The sequence below is a fragment of the Podarcis erhardii genome (genome assembly GCF_964252035.2).
Source record: "Podarcis erhardii genome assembly, chromosome: 8".
NCBI classification, from domain to species: Eukaryota; Metazoa; Chordata; class Lepidosauria; order Squamata; family Lacertidae; genus Podarcis; species Podarcis erhardii.
Window position 1 is genome coordinate 41,749,870 of NC_138499.1, and position 22,114 is coordinate 41,771,983.

Below are 22,114 nucleotides of genomic sequence, written 5' to 3' on the forward strand. Positions count from 1 at the left end.
ATTTGTGTGCATGTGATAAGATCAAAATATGTCTGAACAGCTGAACAGCTAAACATAAATTTATGAATTATGGATATATTACCAAACAATGTATTATGTAGCAATATCAACAATAACTGTTGTAAATTACCATCCTAACCTGATTGTTAATGACTAGACTTCTGCATAATTCAGAAAGACTGGAAAATATTGGTAGGAGATAGATTCAGGGCCTCTGAGTATCTGCTGTTATTCTGCCAGTTCTATGTGGCAACTTAGCACCTTCCATTGTTCTAGTAACCTTTATGTTTTCAGACTTAGGTCTTAATTCTAGCTAGCACAGTTGTAACTTTGGAACACTTGGCAAAACACCATTAAGTACTTACAAGAACCAGCACAGATTCTAAGAGCTTAGCTGTTTTTCTGAGAGATGTTTTTGGAATTGTGTTGAAGAACCACATGCGTAATCTATTAATTCTTATATTCAGAAAAACAAAAAGAGCTCCTAAAAGTCCTCCAAGTATTCCAAGGAAAATGGCTGGAACGAAGGCCAACACACTCATGTCCAGTAAGTTCTTAACCTGCATTGAAGAGGAAAGAAACAATATGTTCTGTTAATTTTGCCATTTTAGTTGACATACAGCAGTTCACTCTGTTAAAAGAGGTGTGATACAACAACTCGAAGAAGCAGAAATTAGATGTAGAAAATGCAGGTTGTACTTGTAATAGCCAAGGACCTCATGCCAGATTCTTTATTTTATCTGATGCTGTCTTCTACCTTTAGTTTTGCATAGAACCAGAATAAGCTTGGAATAGGCTACTGGATAGGCTGGCCTACTTTGTTGGATGTGCCAGTTATTATTTAAGAATCAACAGCATGTTTTCCCTTGAAATTCTAAGTTTTGCCAGTGCCTCCCAAAGAACTTGTCATGCTGTATATATCCTTGAGGTTTCTCTATCAAGGAAATCTTTTCAGACATTGAGTTGTTTTAATCAATTTTATTCCTGTTGTAGTTCTTTAATTTCATAGAATCATAGAATTGTAGAGTTGGACAGGATCCCAAGGATCATCCCCTGCAATGCAGGAATCTCAACTAAAATATTCATGACAGATGGCCATCTAACCTCTGCTTAAAAACCTCCAAGCAAGGAGAGTCCACAACCTCTTGAGAGAGAATATTCTGCTGTCAAACAATTCTTACTGTCAGAATTTTCTCCATATGTTTAGTCAGAATCTCCTTTATTATAACTTGAAGCCAATTGGTTCGAGTCCTACCCTACAATGCTTGTTCCCTCTTCCATGTGACAGCCTTTGAGATAATTGAAGATGGCTATCATATATCTTCTCAACTTCCTCTTTTCTAGGCTAAACATACCCAGCTCTTTTAACTGTTCCTCATAAAGCTTGGTTTCCAGACCCTTGATCAACTTGGTTGCCCACCTCTGCACACATTCCAGTTTGTCAACATCCCTCTTAAATTGTGGTGCCCAAAATTGGACAGTATTCCAGGTATGGTCTGGCCAAGGCATAATAGAGCGGTACTATTACTTCCCTTGATCTGAACACTATACTTCTGTTCATACAGCCTAGAAAAGCATTAGCATTTTTCGCTACTGTATCACAATCTAGAACTCTTCTTTAATTCCATGGCAAGCTCATTGCTTCCTGATTCCTTTTACTTCCTATATGTCCCTAAGAAGCAGGGGATCCCGAGGGGCATATTTTTAAATCTCAGAAACTGTTGTGGGCACCACAAAATACCCATTTCATAGAATGACAATACTCAGAAGCCACCTCCCCTAAAACAGGCAAAACACAAACCCCAAATAAGTACAGGAACAGCTAAAACTACCAAGTCTCCAAAAAGGGGGAACATTTAAAAAATGGAAGAAAGGGAGACTTGGTGGGTGCCAATGGCAACATGGTGTTCCTATGTACCATGTTGGGGACTGTAGCCTTACAGAGACTGCTGGGTACTTTAGTACAGAAGACTACATTGTTGACCTTCTGAACATCCTAACAGCAGATGTACATCTTCTACAGGTCTGTAAAACCAGCAGAGCCTTACTACACATTTGCACTGCTCTCCATCAAACACATGCATACCAACAAAAATGATTTTTTAAAGGATGCAAGTAATCCCATACAATCCTATTTCCCTAAAACAGAAGCACTTGCTCAATTGCTTATAACTTGTATTTGCCTGCTCAGGATTGGGTTTGGGGGCCGCCATATGCCAGAAACAATTTCATATGGCATCCAGTGGCTCCAGGAACAGATGTACTGATGGAGTGCTCAGCCAGCATATCTGGAGAGTTGTACCAGTGAATAAGCAACAGCAGTGGCATATTGGGTGTTGCACCAGATATAGGGAGCTTCCACCATATCCTATAGCAGGGGTGTGGAACCTCTTTCAGCCTGTGGGCTGCATTCCTTCTGGGCAAACTTATGTGGTTCATATGTCAACGCTGTGTGGGGCCAGAGGTAGAAAGTGGGTGGAGCAGTAATGAACATTTTAACTTTGTTCCCCCGCACTGCCCTATAGCTACTTGGCTGGCATACCTCCAGCAAAGAGTCGCCCCTTGATTCTACTACATATAGCTTGCTCCAAAAGAAAAAAAGAACCTGCATGATATAACTGAAGCTGAACCATAAGCTATTACAAGTGAAATATGCATTATATATAATTTATTTTTGTCTTCTAACATGTTTCTTCTAACACAGTGTGCATTGCATTTGCAGCATGAGTTCATAAGATTTATCTTGGTTCATAGTTCCTACTTGAGTACATTTCACATTTTTCCTGCTCTTTAAAACTTAAATCCAACCAAGATGAACTACACTTTGTTCTGAGTAGTAGCAAGTTGTGCTGCTTGGTCCTATGCACACTTATTCCCAGGTTAAGTGTGCATAGTACTGCAGAATTTATAAATAATAAATTCAGACTTCCATAAAATCCTACCCTTGGAAAATCAAGGGTCTTAAGACTTCTTTACACTGCTATGTTCAGCATAAACTGAAGAAAATAAATGTTGGTTTTTTTCTTGACATAACCCACAAGCTCTCTGCTCAGAGTTTGGCTATAAAACATGAAAGCAGCCAGATTTCCCTGGAGCCCCACACTAAATTAAATGAAAGCATTTGATTATCTAGCCTAGCTGGCAAGCAAAAAAACAAACAGTGAAGCTGTGGTAGAAACCACATTGGCAACAGTTCCTCCAGGAGAGTGAGAGTCAAAATCAATTGCTCTTTTGTGAAATATCCTAAATAAACTTATAAAGGACTATAAACTGTAACTCAAGGCGGAAGTCATTATAATCCACTGTATTGTTCTGTATGGCAATTGTGGCAAAGTGGCTTTTCTTCATGTTGAGTAAAAACTTCCTCAAAGGAAGATGTTCCATAAACCCAACCAGGTGCCACTACCAACAAGTACCTGTTTCTGATCATAGATGCACAAGTGGTATATGCACAATGTAAGCCACAATCCTGTATCTATTCTGTTGTTTCCTATAAAATGCTGCATTTTGACATGTTTTCACCCAAACCAGTTTTAATCCAAACTGAGGAGGGGGAGGCCTAGTTGAGTTTTAAACTGGTAATGTGTACACAGCCCCAAAATGAGCTAACTAGGGCTTTAAATACCCTTGAAAATGTGTTTTCTTGCAAGACCCTTTCCAGAGAGAGCAAGTTCTCTCCCCCACCATATACCACCTGTCTCTTCACCTAAACAAGGCAAGTGCAAAAAGAACGTTGCTTTCTCTGCAAAGAGTTGCACAAGGGAAATACCCTTGGAAAGAAAAAGCTGCACAGCTTGAAATGTGTCAAACAACTTTCTAAAAATAAAGTGAGTCTTGACTTCTACAGCACCTTTGGACATCTTCCGTTCATTTTTGCCTTTTATTCTTGACCCTTCTGAAATCACCCAAAATCCAAATGTCTGAGTTTGAGTGGAATTAAACAAAAACCTGCCACATCTTTTCTTCTTCTGTAACAGTGGCTAATAGCTCTGGTAACCAGGGCCCTGGTGGAGGGTGACATAATAGCTTCTTTTGGAAATGTCTCCCAAGCATGTACAGTAGTTAAGTCTGAGCTAAGCTGTTGGTCTGATCGGACGCAGTAGAACTGCTTGTATTTATGTCTGGCAAATCCATGAGTAATCTCTTTTGCTATCAATATTAAGTTAATAGATATTATAAAGTACCAAATGTATGCTGGCCTACATTCTTTTATCGAACTATCCACGAAGGAACAGCAGTTCTTTGTAAATGCTATCTGATAAAAATGAATTGTTCACAAATGTAGCATGATTAGGCTAACTTTCCTACGGCAGGTGTTGTAATACAATCCAAAGTTTCAACTCTCTTTTCATTATATCTGCCAAGGTCTGTGTCCCTTTGTTACAGTAAGGTGGCTTAGCACAAATCTAGAAGACAGGGGTTTGTGCCAGTTTTATCCTGTCTAGCCAGAAGAGAATTATATTCTCAGGTTAACAGCACTTAAAAGTTACTTCAGTGGGCAAAACAATGTGTCAAGTATCATTATCCTACATATATGGGAAAACTGAAGATGCCAAGGACCACAGTTTATTGGTCAATTGCTTACCCCCTGCCTGTCCTTGGGCCTAGAATGTAACATTAAAATTAGGTACTCATTTTGAACATACTTTTGTTATTTGTTATGCCTGCAGAAACTTTGTTTGCTCAAGTATGGAAACCATGCCATAGATGTGCCAAAATATGTATGCAAGTTACTAAAACTAACTTGTTTTATTTATTTATTTAATTTCTATACAGCCCTTCATATGATGGTCACAGGTCAGTTCATGGGTGTAGCCAGGATTTTTGTTAGGGGGGGCAAGACTTTGTTGGGGGGGACAGGACTTTTGTTAAGGGACAGAACTGACGTGATTGGTCAGTTAGTTAAGTATTCCTATTGTTTCACTTGATCTGGGGTGGGGGCAGCTGCCCCTCCCTGCCCCTCCTTGACTACGCCCATAGGACAGTTTACAACCGAAACAGTTTCTGCTCCAAAACTGAGCCTAAACCTCAATTGAAATGTAACTAGAAAATCAGTTTCCTCCAAGAGTGCCTGGATCTGGTCTGCGACCACCTGCTCAGAACCTTCGCCAAGGAGGGAAGATTGGCAACTCGTCGGTAATAACTTTGATTTTCCCAATCCAGTGAGGATTTCTTAAGGAATGATTTTACTACTGCCTCCTTCAAGCAGGCAGGGACCATTCACTCTCACAAGGAGGCATAAATCACCTCCCTGGCCAGCTAGTTTTTATCAGCCAAGAGGGGCAAGGGTCCAGAGCACAAGTGGTCACCCTGACCAATTCAAGCACCTTGTCCCAGTGGCGTAGCGTGGGGGGTGCAGGGGGGGCCGGCCGCACCGGGCGCAACATCTGGGGGTTAGGGTTAGGGGTAGGGTTAGGGGGCGCAAATCCATGGGTTAGGGGGCGCAAATTACTTGCCTTGCCCCGGGTGCTGACAACCCACGCTACGCCACTGCCTTGTCCACATTCTTGGGGCTTAAGAATTGAAACTTATCTAACAACATAGGACTAGGCAGTGCTCTGGACACATAATGATGACGTCATTGTAATACGTTTTGCAAAAAAATAAATAAAATGAGTAGCTAGTCCCTAAATTGCTCAGGAGGACATTCTTGGACAGATAAGTGTGTTTCCATGAGCCTATTTCTTAAGAGTTTTCTCTCCCTCCTACCCACTTTTCCCTTACATCCACATTCAATTATATTTGCTAAATTCCCTTATCATACATCTGGTTGAGGATCAGATGAGAAAGAAGATGAGTCCACAAAGGAATACTAAAGAAGAGCCTGCAAGAAATCATATGAGATAAAGAATTCGAACATGAAATGGAAAACTATATTGGTACTTCTAGTCAGTTTTTAGGATTGTTCAAAGCACTGCTATAAAACAAGTTTGTTCTGCAAAAGGTTTCTCTCACTCAGTTCTCTCCGTAAGTCTCCAATCTTGCCAAGAACACCGATATTATGAAGGTATTACTTGTCCTCAACTATGTTTCGCCTCAATCTTTGTTTGGATTACTCTCCAGTTTATAAAACAGTCTCCTGTGTTTTATGGCATATTCACACGAGAAGTATGAAGTGGCATATGCCTTAAATCAGTCGAACTGTGGTCTTTCCCATATTAAGATCCACATATGGAGCAAGCAAGTTAAGAGAGGGTCAAAGGCACATTGTAGGAACTTCCTTATTTTAAAGAAATCAGTTTCAAAGTGGGGAAATATAGAAGGGAGAAGCAGCCTGGGTTCCCCACACATGATTCCCCCCCCCAATTGCCTCAAAGCTGTTTCCTGCTCTGCAGGATTCCTAAGATGCATCTGCTCCTGCCCAGAGTATTCACTAAAACCAGGATGAATGTTACCCATGATCTTCTGATATTGTTCTGGTGATTATGGGGAGGCAGGAGCCATCTGCTAACAATTCAAGACACTGGGTTATAGCCAACTAAGTTTACTCAGGGTAGACCCATTGAAATTAATGACCCTAAGTTAGTCATGTTCATTCATTTGAATGGGTCTGCTCTGAGTACAATTAGCATTGGATACCACTCACTGTTCTTAATCTTTAAAGCTCTTTATGGCCTTAGACATGCACACCTAACAGAATGATTTATTCCCACCTGATCTGGTGCCCTGTTCAGTGTTCTATCATTGTTGGAGGTCAAGTCAACCTCATCAAAGATTTGAGTTTATGGGGGGGTGATTGTTCAGGGTTGTGGAATGGCCTTCCATAGAAAGTTAACTTGTGATCATTTTCAGAAGAATGTTTTTATGTTGTAAACTATCCTATGATCTTCAGATGAAGTGTTGTATATAAATTTAATTTTTAGAAAATGTTAAGGAGTCTGCAAGGCTTTTTTTATTCAGGATGGTGTTTGGGAGCTGAAATCAGTTGAGCTGGGTGTTTATTACTGCTGTTTTAGATGTTCAACTTGTTTGTAATTCTGTTTTTATGGAATTTAAATTATGATTCTTAAAAAAATATAAGCAGAACCTGCTGGATCAGGCCAATGGCCCATCTAGTCCAGCATCCTGTTCTCACAGTGGCCAACCAGATGCCAATGGGAAGCCTGCAAGCAGAACCTGAGCACAAGAGCCCTCTCCCCTCCTGTGGTTACCAGCAACTGGTATTTAAAAGCATTGCTGCCTCTGACTGTAGAGCCAGAGCACAGTCATCATGGCTAGTTGCTACCGATAGCCTTATCCTCCATGAATTTGTCTAATGTACTTTCAGAGCCATCCAAGTTGGGGATTGCTGCTGCCTCCTATGGGAGCAAATTCTTCCGTTTAACTATGTCAGGGGTCAGCAACCTTTTTCAGCCACTGTCTCTCAGACCATGTGGTGGGCCGGACTATATTTTGAAGAAAAAAATGAACAAATTCCTATGCCCCACAAATAACCCAGAAATGCATTTTAAATAAAAGGACGCAATCTACTCATGTGAAAACACCAGGCAGGCCCCACAAATAACACAGAGGTGCATTTTAAATAACAGAATACATTCTACTCATGTAAAAACATGCTGATTCCCAAACCGTCCAAGGGCTGGATTGAGAAGGCGATTGGGCCGCATCCGGCCCACGGGTCTTAGGTTGCCTACCTCTGAATTATGTGCTGCATGGAGAAGTACTTTCTTTTGCCTGCATGAATCATCCAACATTCAACTTCATGGGATGACTATGAGTTCTAGTGTTATGGGAAGGGAAGCTTTTCTTCCATCCACTTTGTCCAGGTCACACATAAATTTATACATGGCTATCAGCCATGGATAGTGTTCTCAAAGCTACCAGCATGAGTTTGACCAAACTGCGGGAGGCAGTGGAAGACAGAAGTGCCTGGCATGCTTTGGTCCATGGGGTCATGAAGAGTCGGACATGACTAAACCACTAAACAACAACAACAACAGGCTACCTCTTATTCACCTTTTCTCTAAACTATAAAAAGCCCCCAATGTGGCAGCTTTTCCTCATAGCATAAGCAACCTTGAACATAAGATGAAGTGGAATATGAATATTTTAAATAAACAGGCACAGCGAAATACACATGTGGCCTTGGCTTAATTTAGTGTGGATGTAGTACATACCCAAAATAAAATCCTCATCTCTGCTTTGAAAAATCCAAATTGGCCCCTGTAGACAAACCCACAGAGAGAAGAGGAGATGAGATCTGTGGTGAAGGCAGCCGTCATGCAGCAGAAGAACGTTTGCCAGGCCAGCTTGATATCCCAGAAAGAGGCCACCTCCTCCAGTGTGAATAGAAGTCCACCCACTGGAGCATGGAACACAGAGGCAATCCCTGCTCCAGCACCAGCTGTAACAAAATTCCTCCTGTAACAAAGAAGAGTATGGGGTGGGGGGAGAGGAGAGAATAGAGTTTCAGGATAATCCCATTACTTTAGATAAGTAAGATATACTCTTCATCTTTAGTTACAGGGAGGTAGCCGTGTTGGTCTGCCGTAGTCGAAATAAAATAAAAAAATTCCTTCCAGTAGCACTTTAGAGACCAACTAAGTTTGCTACTGGAAGGATTTTTTAAATTTTGTTTCTTCATCTTTAGTTCAAGAAATAATAATAATAATAATAATAATAATAATAATAATAATAATAATTTATTTATTTATTATTTATACCCCACCCATCTGGCTAGGTTTCCCCAGCCACTCTGAGTGGCTTCCGACAGAATATTAAAATACAATGCATAATTAATTGCTTTGTCATGAGCTTGAAATAAGTGCAATTTTACATATTTTCTCGGATCAAAATAAAGTCAAAATGATACCTGCTTTTGAATAGTGTATATGGCACTTCCAGACTGTTGCTATTTTCAGGTGGGATTCAATCCCGCAACAACAAATTCAAGTCTCACAACTATTTTTTTATTAGGAGGGCTTGTGAAACAAATCCACTTCTCCAAAAGTTCAGACTTTTTGTGGTGAGGAAAGTGATTGGGAAAGGTACCGTAAAATGTAGGCTAATACTTGCAATGTCAACTAACCTTCCTGCAAGCAAATCAGACTGAATACCAGTAGCAGCTGGTAAGGCACTAGCGGGGGGAGGGGTCTGTTGCTCTCCTGGCTTCCCAACCCACCAGGTTGCTGCTGTGTATCGAGACAGGAAGGGCTCCAATTCAGGGAGCTCAGTGTGGTGCATACAGGCAGGAGTGTTGGGTTGGCTCTGCCACCATGCGCTGCACTATGCCAAGCTCCTCATACCTGCCCCTCTGCTTCTCAGAAACCTGCTGTGTTGGGTACCCTACACCTACTGCCTCACCAGCCACTACTGGTGAATGCTCTCTGAGCAGCCAACATTGTCCTATCTCCCTGCAAATGAATCAGGATGAACAGGTCATCTGGAAGTGCCCATAGCAAGCTACGCAACAGCAATCTAGCCAACTCTTGTCAAACTGAATTAACCCAAGTCCTCTATTACTAGATAGACCTCAAGGGCCAATGTATTTGGTTGTGACCCGTATCAGGTGGATTCAAACTGCCATGGGGATTTTAATGAACATGCAAAAATACTTCAGAAATCTGTGCCATTGGTCACGGGGCAAATTTCTTCCATAAGTAACAGCTTAACAAACACATCTCTAAGTTATTTCACTAATTGTTGAGGCAAGTTAAAAAGCAAAATGTATCATGTTTATTTGGGCTGTCTGGTTATCCTTGAGCCACAGATAGTTTGTAATGGCTTTTTGTTTGGAGATATAACAAACAGTATGGTCAAAGGCACATGTTTTATTTACATATTTTTATAATCCACTGTTTTAAAGCTATGGAACTTGATCATTCAAAGCTTTCCAAATGCAGGCTTGACATGAACAATAACACTGGTATAATAGATCCTGTTTAAAGTAAGATCTTACAGGGCACCCCATGGATTTGCAAATGCCAGCATTTCACAAATAGAAGATAAAGTGTTTGTGATCCATGTCCATACTGCAAGATCTGGTGATTTATCGCATCCAAGTATCTTGAAAATATGTTATTTTATACAAAAGTAGCATTCTCCATGTCACATTGCATGAAGTCATTTCATGTGAGCAACATCCATTTAAAAATCCCCTGACCATTTTGACCTGAAAGTTCTGTTTTGTTCATGCTCTATAACTGAGTAAGCCACTATTGAGACATATGTGAGAAGGCAATTAAAAATCAGATGAGCAGCCTTAAACCTCATTTATTCTATGCATTCAACATAGCAGCTTTACCATATTCTATTTGGCAGCTGTATGCTTCATAATGATGGTGCTCAAAAATGCAACATAACCAGGTTCCACTAATCAAGCTTCACCAGTCAAGACAAACACAGGTGGATGTGGATTCTGCTCCACACTCACACCACACAGCATTAAGCCCCAATGACCACCTTTTGTCTTACTTCCAGGTAAAGACATATACATTGCACTGTGAACTGCTGTTTGAAATGCTGTATTTGCTGCTGTGGAGGCATGATTTAGGAGGAAAGCTGTCTGGATCTTTGCATCCAAAATGGACCCTTGTTTCTCCTAAAGAAAGTGTCTATACAATTCTTCAGCAGTATAGCTGAATCCACATTGCACAAGCAAACTTCTACTTCTATTCATTCCTCCTGCAGCCCTCAGGCTCACCCCAAATATGTGGAGACTGCCAAATGGCAGAGAAGAATGTAAAGTCCCATTGCACTGTTTGATAGCACTGGATACACAACTGAAGACACCATTGCAGTTACATGTTTCTATTGTTACTTTTACATATTATCTAAATTAAGGCAGCCAGTAATCCTTTTTAGTTAATTATTGCATACTTATTTGATAAGGTCTCTTACTTGTCAGCTGAGTTCCAAAATCTGGTGAAGGAGGGGAGATTCATTCCAAGGATCTTTGGCCTGGACTGGCTCAATCCGTATCCTATTATTGCACTGGGGAAAGTATTGTGAAAAATTAATGGTATATTTAATTTGCTGATTTACAAAGTTTCAGATTAAAGAAATCAAATAACCAGATGGCAGAAGGCAGAAGGCATGCAAAACTAGTTGGTTGCAAGTTGCTTTGAGTTGCTCGGCAAGAAAAAGTGACTAATAATTTTAATATAATAGCAATGATAAATTAAATTCATTCTTTATATTAGGAATTAGACTCTTAAGATTTTATCTATGTGTTTTATATATATGAGTGGGCTTGCAACAAAATATTGCAGTAGGAAGTGTGCTTATTCAGGGTGCCAGTCATCTAATGCCTTTTCCCAATATCCTCCATTCCATTCTGCCTATCCCTATTTTCTTTAAAACCTGTAAATTTTAAAATATTAATTTCTCACCCCAAGTGAATCATGGGACCTTCTGGTCCACAGAAGAGCCCAGATGCCACAGCCAGAACACAAGAGACAAAAGTTCCCACAAAAGTTCTGATATTAAAAATGTGCTGAATAGAAGCTCCGTTCAGAAAACCTATGACTTCCGGTAATCCACTTGGTACACCTGTTGGACAAAAGAACTGGGGAAAGGAAAAGGCAATATTATTGTAGCAGCGACATAAACTCACATAGCACAACTCGAATCAAACGTTATCCAATATCCAGTCATGATTTGTCAGTCGACAGGATTATCAGGTAAAAAGGTAAAGGGACCCTTGACCGTTAGGTCCAGTCGTGGATGACTCTGGCGTTGCGGCGCTCATCTTGCTTTATTGGCCGAGGGAGCCAGCATACAGCTTCCGGGTCGTGTGGCCAGCATGACTAAGCAGCTTCTGATGAACCAGAGCAGCACACAGAAACGCCGTTTACCTTCCCGCCGGAGTGGTACCTCTTTATCTACTTGCACTTTGACGTGCTTTCGAACTGCTAGGTGGGCAGGAGCTGGGACCGAGCAACAGGAGCTCACCCTGTCACGGGGATTCGAACCACCGACCTTCTGATTGGCAAGCTCTAGGCTCTGTGGTTTAGACCACAGCACCACCCGTGTCCTGGATTATCAGGTAAACATGCCTAAATCAGGAGTGTAAGAACTTTTTCAGCCTGAGGCAACCTTCCAGGGGCCACATGCTAGGGGTAGGTGGGACCAGGGGCAAAATTGGACAGAAAAGTTAATATGAATTTTACCTTCTACAGTAAGCTAGTTTCTACACACACAAAACACAAATACACACACCTTTTCTATCTTCCACATAGGCAAGCAACAAGCATTATCACAGGACACATTCCACCCAGGCAAACATATCATATCCTGATATTTTAAAAGCTGAGCAAGAAGCAGGTGTTCAGCACTTACCACAACCAATCCTGAGGATACAATGATCATAGCCAGTCCAATTCCAAGTATGTATAACCAGGTCATATGAAAGTTGCCTTTCTGCCAGTTTTACAAAATAAATAGTTATTGGTAGAAAAACTGCATAATATGGTAGGATATTCATTTACCATAGAATCATAGAATCATAGAGTTGGAAGAGACCACAAGGGCCATCGAGTCCAACCCCCTGCCAAGCAGGAAACAAATACATCGTCAATCCACATATTAGAAGAACGTAAGAGCCTTAAGGATCAGACCGATTGCCCATCTTGCAGCATCCTGTTTGCACAGTGATGAGTACAGCACCATCTGCCCCCATCAACTTCTCCCATTGCTAAAATACATGGACAGGACCCCCCTCCAACACACAATTGTCATATAGCAGATGCCAGCAGTTTCAGCTACCAAACCACCTCACCAGCCATTACAGCTCTTGGTAAAAATGTCATTCAAGCAACCAATCCAAGGATGGTATTCAACTAAGTTTTATGTAGAGCAGACCTATTGAAAAGAATGAGCATGACTAAGCTAGGTCCATTAATTTCAATGAGTCTGCTCTGAGTACACTTAGCTGAATACGTGTCTTTAAAGAACACATGTTCATAGAAGGAAGTCATCATGTGGATTTATGCTCTCTGTTTTACAATATTTGAAATTGATCATTTGAATGAAATAGCCATTAAACAGGGAGTATTGTCTGATCTGAAAATAGCAAGATCCCATGTCACATATATTAGGGCTGCCATACGTCCAAGATTTCCCGGACATTACCAGGATTTCAAAGGCGGAAGTGATGTCCGGGGGAATATCCAGGCAGCGGTTTGTCCTGGATCTTCAGTTTTCCTCAACAACTTTGGGGTGTCCAGATCTTTACTTCTTGAAATATGGCAACCGTAACAAATATTGCATATTAATTAACTATATTCAGATTTATTTTAAAGGATTAAAGACAAAAAGGCACTTTTAGTGTCACTTGACATACCGGTAAATACAACTTACTTTATTTTCAAGAAATCCCTTTTACTGCATGCCTAGCTGAGGTTACAATTCTAATTGTTTGCCTAGGAGAAATTCCGATTCAAATCAATGGGATTTACTGTTGGGCATGTATAGGATTGTGTGTGGATTCCTATTTAGAACAAACTTTATTTTAATATTGCTTAAAATGTAATTTGACTATTAATTGTTTTAAGATTTTGCACCCTCATCTTTCTCAAGGCAAATGCTCATCAAAATGCTCTTCCTGAATAATATCATAACTACCCATATATCCCAATATCCAATTAACAAAGGCTGTACGGTTTTCTTAGTGAATACCTTATAGAATTATTATAGAAAGTTATAAAATATGCCTTCCATTCCACCAATTTTGTCTGACTGTCATCCCATTCCATTTTGAACTGTTTGTGTTTGGGTTAGCCAGAATCATGTTGTCTCCACTGCCCTTTGCAAGTAAATTGACTCCCACAAATTTGCAAGAAAAAAGTCATTTTGTTGAGATTGGATTCTCTTGTGCCTGTAAGTCAAAGATGCTGTTTTTGTTTCCCAAATTTAAATGGCTCAGCAAGCTACCACAGATTTCCTGTCTTGGCCTCAGGTCAGATCTTTGACGGTAAATTGCAAACATGTGCTTACTCTGCAGTCATCCAGGAAGACCAGATACATGCAATTTGGGTCAACTTCTTTGCAAACTAAAGGGATATACATAATTTATATTGGAATCTTCTCCTCTGATTACCTGAAGTTTGCTTACATGTGACTTGTAATGTCAAGATTTTGTCAAAGGCCTCTTCCCAATTTTGTTGCCTACCTTCTATTCTTCGGTTGCTCTGAGCCTGAAATCTCAGACAAAGACAATTGAGTGTATCAAAGACAGTTGACAACTGGCTATTATGCCCCAGCTGCAACAAAACATGTCTCTCCTACATCAGTCTCTACAGCTACAGCAGGGGCTGCAACCTTCCAACAGCTTGACCTCAACCTTAAAGTCGCACTCCTCTATTGTCTCTCAAGGCAGACGAATGCCAACAAGAGCATGTGTAACAGAGAGGTGAAGGCATGGGTGTAGTTGGGAGGCAAGGGGAGCAGCTGCCCTCCTAAATCAATACAAATCAATACAAATCTGAGGTTCTGTACCCTCCAACAAAAGCCTCCCACCCCCCAGCAAAAATCTTGGCTACGCCCATGGAAGAAGATGTTGCAACTGGTGCTATAAGGAGATGCCCTCTATGGTTATTCCTTCTTAGATCCTGCCATGCTGTGCTAGATGCAGTCTTAAGTATAATGGTTAGTTTCCATTTGTTTTCACCTTGATGCTGATGCTGTTAACCTCTGCCACATTAAAATAAGACCAGATGGACTGACTGAACCATGATGTCCTCTCTGTTGACAACTGCGTTCTTGTTGTCAACAGACTCAACAAGATGCACATTCCGCACAGACTGCTCAAGCAGCCAGCATACCAATTTATTCTGGGCCTCAATCTAAAGAAAATAGAAACTAAGCTGTGTGTGTACCACAGGCCCAGTATTGGGCCTGTCACATCAGCTATAAACACTGAGGGAACCATTATTAAATCCACTGACAATTTCTGTTATTTCAGTTGCCTATCTAGAAAGTATTAGTTCTCTTGGAGTCTCTCTTGGAGAACACAAAATTGGTGTAGTGTAGTGTTTAAAAACTGACTTGGGGTCTTTGCTACAACCATGGGACTATAGTTAATATATACTGCACCCCTGTGTGGTGCATTCATGGCAGTTGTTATTCCCATTTTTACAACAAATAAAAATGTAAATATACTTTGCGGCTTCATTCTTTAACATGTTATTACTTGTCATATCTACACCATAACAATAATGGCTGCTACCTAAGAACTCTGGGAACTGTAGTTTTGAAAGGGTGCTGGGAATTGTAGCTCATTGAGGGGGTCACCTAATAACCTGTAGCATCCTTAAACTACAGTTCCTGGGATCCTTTTGAGAAGCACGAATTGATATAAAGTGATATAAGAGTGTAATATGTATGATGTAGATATGGCATGTGTGACAGGCAGCAGAGCCAGACCAGAGACTGGTGGTGCAGTCCCTCAGAATCCTACCAGAGCGCTGGAGCCTCTCTGGAGGGAGAATAAAAGGAGCAGTTTCTGAGGGAGTTGGTGGTTTTTTGTTTTTTGTTTTTTTGTTTTAAATAGGGCTTAATTTGAGGTGGGAGACAGTGATTAGGATAGGGTTTGTCTGAGAGAGTTGGTTCAAATTTGGGTTAAACATCTGTTCTGAGGAAAATATCTATAGATAATATCTAAGCGCCGTTGTAGCTTAGAAAGTAAGACCGTGTTAAGTGTCTTGGGACAGAATACAGCTAACTGGAGTTAAGTGAACGACTGAGTCTGAGCCAGGGAAGGCAGCAGCTGTAGGAATACAGTCTACCTGGGCCTCAGTATAGCCAGGAGGGGATAGTTCTTCTAGATACAGAAGACTTCCAAGCCAGTAACAAGGAGTGAGGTGATCCCCTGGGTCTGTTATACTAATTAGAATGCCTCAGGTGTGGGATTGCTAAAAGAGTGGGTAACTGACTAAAAGTGCCCTTCACTCATGAACCAAAATATTAATCTGTGAAGGAAGCTATGCTGTGTCAAAAGTATTTAACTGTAACACCTGTCGTAGCTAAGTAAAGGAACAGAAACTGAATTAAGCATTTTACCACCTATTCTAGAAACCTGACCATCTACCTGAAGTATAACAACTGATTTTTAGCAACTGAAGTTTAAGAAAAGCTGTGCATAGACTTCTGTGTTTAAGCCTGTGACATCTTTATAGTTTAACTAATAAGTTAACTTCTACCTGAAAGAACACATCTCCTGACCCAACTTGGTTTCACCAACCTCTTTTTGTAAATAAAACTTTTCTTATTTGATGAACTCCTGCTTGAGACTCTAAATCACTAAGTTTTCCCTCACACAAGATAGCCTGTGATAAATTGTAGAAATTTGTTTAATTGGCGTAATGTGCGGTCAGTCCACTATATTTAGGTAAAGGGACTCCCGGCCATTTGGTCTAGTTGTGACCGACTCTGGGGTTGCGGCGCTCATCTCGCTTTATTGGCCGAGGGAGCCGGCGTTTGTCCGCAGACAGTTTTTCCAGGTCATGTGGTCAGCATGACTAAGCCGCTTCTGGCAAACCAGAGCAGTGCACGGAAACGTCGTTTACCTTCCCACCGGAGAGGTACCTATATTTAATTGGGGGCCCTACAAATATATATATAATAAATACATATAATATTATAATATATATAATTCATCAGCATTTTAGTGCAAATTTCTATTAATATCATAGCTGTCAACTTTTCCCTTTTCTTATGAGGAATCCTATTCAGAATAAGGGAATTTCCCTTTTAAAAAGGGAAATGTTGACAGCTATGCTTAATATACACAATTTGCATTCAATCTTCACTAATATAATTTTTATTGCAAAGCAGTCTCCCCTAATGAAGATTATTTGTATGTTATTTTTAGAAATCTGTGCATTGTTATGCACACTTTACCCGAGTATGTCATTCAGTGTCTGTACAAAGAGAGGTCATCAGGGACAGAGGTGGCATGATGCCAATATTTATTGCTTCCCCCAAAGCAATTTGAATAGAGAGATTATTATTTTCTGCTGTGTTACCTGAATGTAGTTCTTCACCAGTTCCCATTTCAGTTTAATGAGATAATCAATTATTTGATGGATCAGGAAACCCACTGTTCCTACTATTATTCCAATGATGCCCATCACCAACCATCGATCCCAGTCCATTCTAAAAAATAAAAATAAAAGGGAATTGGTATCAGTTGCAGTAACCTCAGAATGTTAATAAGTAGCCTTTTGGTAATGCATCTAAAATGCTAAACAGTTATTCTGGAATCGCAGTTTTTGAAAAGAAGAGTTGTCAGTTTCTTCTGAGAATCTCTCAGAAGAATTGTGATTGAAAGGTGTTCCTGTCTTTCCAGCCATGATTTTCTTTAACTAATGACTCAGAAGTGAAGGACTGAGACTTCTTTGTTCCACCCATATGCCTTGTTCTTTCTTCCCCAAAGCTTCTAGTCCATATCCCTAGGCAAGTATTGCCTACATCTCTAACTTGGCCCTTTGAATTGTCCCTGATCCAAATCTTAGGTTCTGCAAAACAAATTGCAACAAGAGCAAATTGACTTAATTTTCATAATTTAATCCAGACACAACAGTTGAGAATTACAAGCATAAATTTTCAAGATATCGTTTACTGGTAACAAATATGCTCCATTTAGCTCTTCTGATTATCCGCTACAGCTGCCTTAACAGCTAAAATAAGCAGGTGTGATGTCTCTTATGACTGCTCTGATGCAAGAATGTAACAATAGATCCAAGGATCCACTTCCCACTGGAAATTGGGTCTATTTAACATTTCCAAGAATCCCAGACCTAGTTATTCTCTGAAGAAACAGAGTCTGCAGCAGAAACTCAGTCTGTAATCAATCCATCCAATGTAGACTGCAACCTTTCCTGGTCACAGTGGACTTTCTTTCTTATAACAATTATAGATGTGTAACCTGCACTTTTGCAGCAATACTGTGTATTACCAAGTTTTATCAAAATAAAAAAAATTCCTTCCAGTAGCACCTTAAAGACCAACTGAGTTAGTTCTAGGTATGAGCTTTCGTGTGCATGCACACTTCTTCAGATACACTGAAACAGAAGTCACCGGACCTTTCTATATAGTGAGAAGGTGGGGAGGGGTATTACTCAGAAGGGTGGTGGGAATGGGTGATTGGCAGATAGCTGCGAGTTTTATGTTTTTATAAACTGCTCCTAAGAAGACATGCTTAGGATGTTCCTGGTACCTTTTCCCTCCCTGCTGTATTTTGTGGCATTCAGATTGGTACAAATGAAGGTCTTGCCCTGCTGTGGATTTGGAAATTGCTCTAACCTGCCAGCAGAGTTTCCTGTGTTTTGCATCTCTTCAGAATGTGGCAGTTCCTCATTGGTCCCTAACAAAGCATTCCCCCCCCCCCCAACATCTGAGTGCACTCTTCTCTGTTCCCAATAGGTGGCACCAAAACACTTTGGTTTAAGTTTATCATTCGATGTAATAATATTTTACAGTCATATGCGCAAAGCGGAAATAAAGGAAAATATGTTTGACCTGTGAAAGCTGTTGGGGGGGGCAGAATCCTCCATGTGCAAGTGGAGTGAGCCAAGTGAAGACAGAACCATTTCATGGCCTGCAACTCACTTCAATTATCTTTCTAGGAACAGGTAGAAAGCCCAGGTGTTCTTGATGTGCTTTTAATACTTAAGCTACAAAATGATATTTTTCACCATGTCCATTTGAAATATATTTGACCCATTATTTAGTCTCTGCTGGTCATCATGTTGGGGACTAAGAAAAATGCAGGTTTAAATTATCTGACTCTTACGTAAATTATTGTACAAGCTGAGGAAATTTAGGGCATGTTCCCCCCACTCATATTTTGGTACACCTGCATGCCATTGATTTGAACAAGAGAGGTAAGTGTGTGGTCAGATTTTAAAAATACTTTGTTTGAGTGAACAGCACACTTAGTTATAGAAAATGTTTTCTTAATCAGTGCAATGAAGGAATTGAGAGAAGTTAAGCAACATGAAACCAAACCAACAAACTTTAGTTTCAGTTACAGATAGGTAGCCGTGTTGGTCTGCCATGGTCAAAACAAAATAAAAAAATTCCTTCCAGTAGCACCTTAAAGACCAACTGAGTTAGTTCTAGGTATGAGCTTTCGTGTGCATGCACACTTCTTCAGATACCAAATTTGCATGCACACTTCTTCAGATACCAAATTTTTTTATTTTGTTTTAAACTTTAGTTTGATTGGTTTGGATATCTTTGCCCAAAGAAACCTTAGTAGTTAAAGCTGATCACTACAAAGTTTGTTGCATCAAGCTTGAAGCTAATGAAAAATATTTATTCCAAAGCCATTTCTATCGATATCACTGACTCTCATAAAGTTTAAATCAAAGCAAGAACAAACATGTGTTTTGTCAGGAAATCCTAATGTAGACAATTGAGTATTAATTATATAACTCACTCTAAAACAGAAGCAGCTGACCCCATGCTAACTGGTATATAGCAGCAAAACCCAGACCTAAAGGCATCATTTCTATATACCCATGGACTTTTTAATAAAGAAAAAAAATCACAGGCTGCACACATGTACTGCCTTCCTGCTGCACTGTAACTCTAGTGGTATCAGTGGTGCCATTGGAACAGGACTTTGGAGCAGAAATCCGGGGCTGAACAGAGGTAGCCCCATTTGTAGAAGGCCTCACCACATTTTAAAGCAATACAGCTTACCATTTAACACAAAATAACGCTAAAACCAATAACTAATTACCTACCTAACTACACTGGATGGCGTGGCAGCAGAACACACCTCCAAACCCTCTGTAAACTGGGTTCCTGTTATTTCTATTTGCTTCCCTTTCAACCTCCTGGGAAGAAAAGAGGGGTAAGGGGGTGCACAGGTGCTGACACGCATCCCTGAACTCCAATATCCCAACTCCTGCTGGATTTCTTAAAACAGGCGTCCCAGCATAGTGGGCATGCCCTCTTCATGCCTGTTCTGCAAAGGCCTATTGAAGTAGGCAGATCCCTTATGCTGGAGTGAGGGAAAATTGCGTAAATTGTAAGGTGCATCCCTGACTCCAAACTCCCTTACAACTCCCATTGCTTATTTTCCCTTTCATGTGAATTTCGAATGGGGTTCCAATTCGGTGTTACTAACTCAGTGCTAATATCCAGTGTGTACAAGAAGCAGGTTGTTTATTACCTGTAGTTTTGTCCCTGCAGCCACTTCTTGTAAACACTGCTGTGGGAAGGCAAATAATCCAGACTCTCATGGACAGATAGGCGTTCCCTTTCTTTCTCTTGGAGGAAGTTCACCCTTCCTGAGCAGCTGCTGCTGCTGTTGCATCTGGGATCAAGAGACTCAATCAAATCTGGCCGATCTTCGGCTAGCAGCATCTCCTCTTCACCATCATCTGTGCATCTCTTGCAAGAAAGGAGGGTTGGCATTTTGGAGAATCACAAGTGGCAGCAGAAGACCTCGGACTTCTGTCTGCAAATCAATGGTTGACAAATGCAGCTGGAGAGGACTTACTGACTGCTGTGCAGCAAGGGCTCACTGACTTATGTTGTGGGTTGGGTTGCTTCAGTAGCAGCACCACACAGATCCTGCGTGTTTGTGTCACCCAGAACCTGTCAGAACCAGATTTTTGTTTCATAGGTGACTTTCCCACCAGAAGGGTTGGGCAGGCAACCAACTGAACACAGAGTCTTTCCTGAACAACACAGAGAATGTGAAGTCTTAGGGTTTAAAATCAAGTGGCGATTGCGGAGGGTTTGGTCATCATACTTCCCAGTCACTTAATGTAAAAATTTATATCAGGCACTAAGCGTTCTGAACACATTGCAACAATTCTGTATCAGTTGAACTGGTAACTAGTGTGTTCCCAGCTCCATTTCAAAGCATGAGTCTTGAGCGTTAAAAAGTCCTAAATGGCTTACGGCAAGGCTATCTGTAACTGCTTATGTCCCAAGTTCAGCATCAAAGGCCCTGGTCAAGTAATCTGCCTTTAAGATTGATTAGACGGGCAGGCACTAGGACAGGGCTTTTTCAGGAGTGGCACCCCTACTCTGTTGAACTCCCAACAGAGGTATAGTTGACCCTTCTGCTTAGGATTTAAAATGGCTAAAAACTCCACTCCCAAATGCCTTTGATGTGCTTTTATTGGACTGTTTAAAAAAAAATGTTTATGTTGGACCAACTGTATTTTAAAGCAAGGCTAGTCAATGGGGTATCCTCAATGTTTTTGAACGACAACTCCCATCCTTATCATTAGCCTTACTGGCTGGGCTGATGGGTGCTGTAGTTAAACAACATCAGGAGGGAACCTCATTGCTTAGCCTAAGTTGCTGCTTAAACCGTTGTATGTTTTTAAATTTTTAACATTTTTCAAATAATGCAATACAGTGGTACCTCAGGTTAAGTACTTAATTCGTTCCAGAGGTCTGTTCTTAACCTGAAACTGTTCTTAACCTGAAGCACCACTTTAGCTAATGGGGCCTCCTGCTGCTGCCGCGCCGCCGGAGCACGATTGCTGTTCTCATCCTGAAGCAAAGTTCTTAACCTGAAGCACTATTTCTGGGTTAGCAGAGTCTGTAACCTGAAGCGTATGTAACCTGAAGTGTATGTAACCTGAGGTACCACTGTATTGTAATGTTATGTTTACATAATGGCTGGCCACAGTGGCAGACCTCAGGGTCTCAGATTTCAGCAGTGCCCTGTGCAATGCCATAATTCAAGCAACAAGCAAAGACAAAGGCTGCAAAAGGCACTAATAACAATGATTAGCACCAAGGCAGGCATTACAGAGCTGGCATCATCTGGCATCTAATGATACCCATAGCCTGGGCCCACTGCCAATATCTGGAGTTTCCGGGTCTTGCCGTTGCCTGTTTACCTACTCCCCCTAAACAAGTGATTAAGTGAACAGAGCAAAAAGAAGGCATAGTAACCAATTCATGGTTTACAACTTGTCTTCTCTCTGGGATGCGCTGTGGATTGGTCTCAAGAGAAGGAGGCAAACAAATAGGCAGTGGGAAAAGGTTATAAGAAGGTGGTGTGTGCTCTCAGATGGGGAGTGGCACAGGGTATTTTATCTAAAGATTCCCCCAAATCAGTATCTGAAGCAGGAAGGTGACAAAAGAAAACATTTTAAGGTGCACAGCCCGCCTACCTAACCTTGAAGCTTCCACGCAA

The 22,114-nt window shown here is 40.8% G+C and overlaps 1 protein-coding gene across 1 annotated transcript in view; it reads right to left on the reverse strand.

Annotated features, from left to right (window-relative positions):
- LOC309349281 (chloride channel protein C-like) overlaps positions 1 to 21,094 on the reverse strand; it is a 64,061-nt gene extending 42,967 nt beyond the window's left edge. Inside the window, exons 1-7 of the mRNA XM_081875065.1 lie at positions 20,123 to 21,094; positions 16,965 to 17,094; positions 12,280 to 12,360; positions 11,331 to 11,506; positions 10,840 to 10,932; positions 8,118 to 8,361; positions 366 to 560 (exon numbers count right to left, since the gene is read on the reverse strand). Of these exons, the coding sequence (XP_081731191.1) occupies positions 366 to 560; positions 8,118 to 8,361; positions 10,840 to 10,932; positions 11,331 to 11,506; positions 12,280 to 12,360; positions 16,965 to 17,094; positions 20,123 to 20,367 (1,164 nt within the window). The 5' untranslated portion in view covers positions 20,368 to 21,094. The remainder of the gene's footprint in view (positions 1 to 365; positions 561 to 8,117; positions 8,362 to 10,839; positions 10,933 to 11,330; positions 11,507 to 12,279; positions 12,361 to 16,964; positions 17,095 to 20,122) is intronic.
- Between the last annotated feature and the right edge of the window lie 1,020 nt (positions 21,095 to 22,114).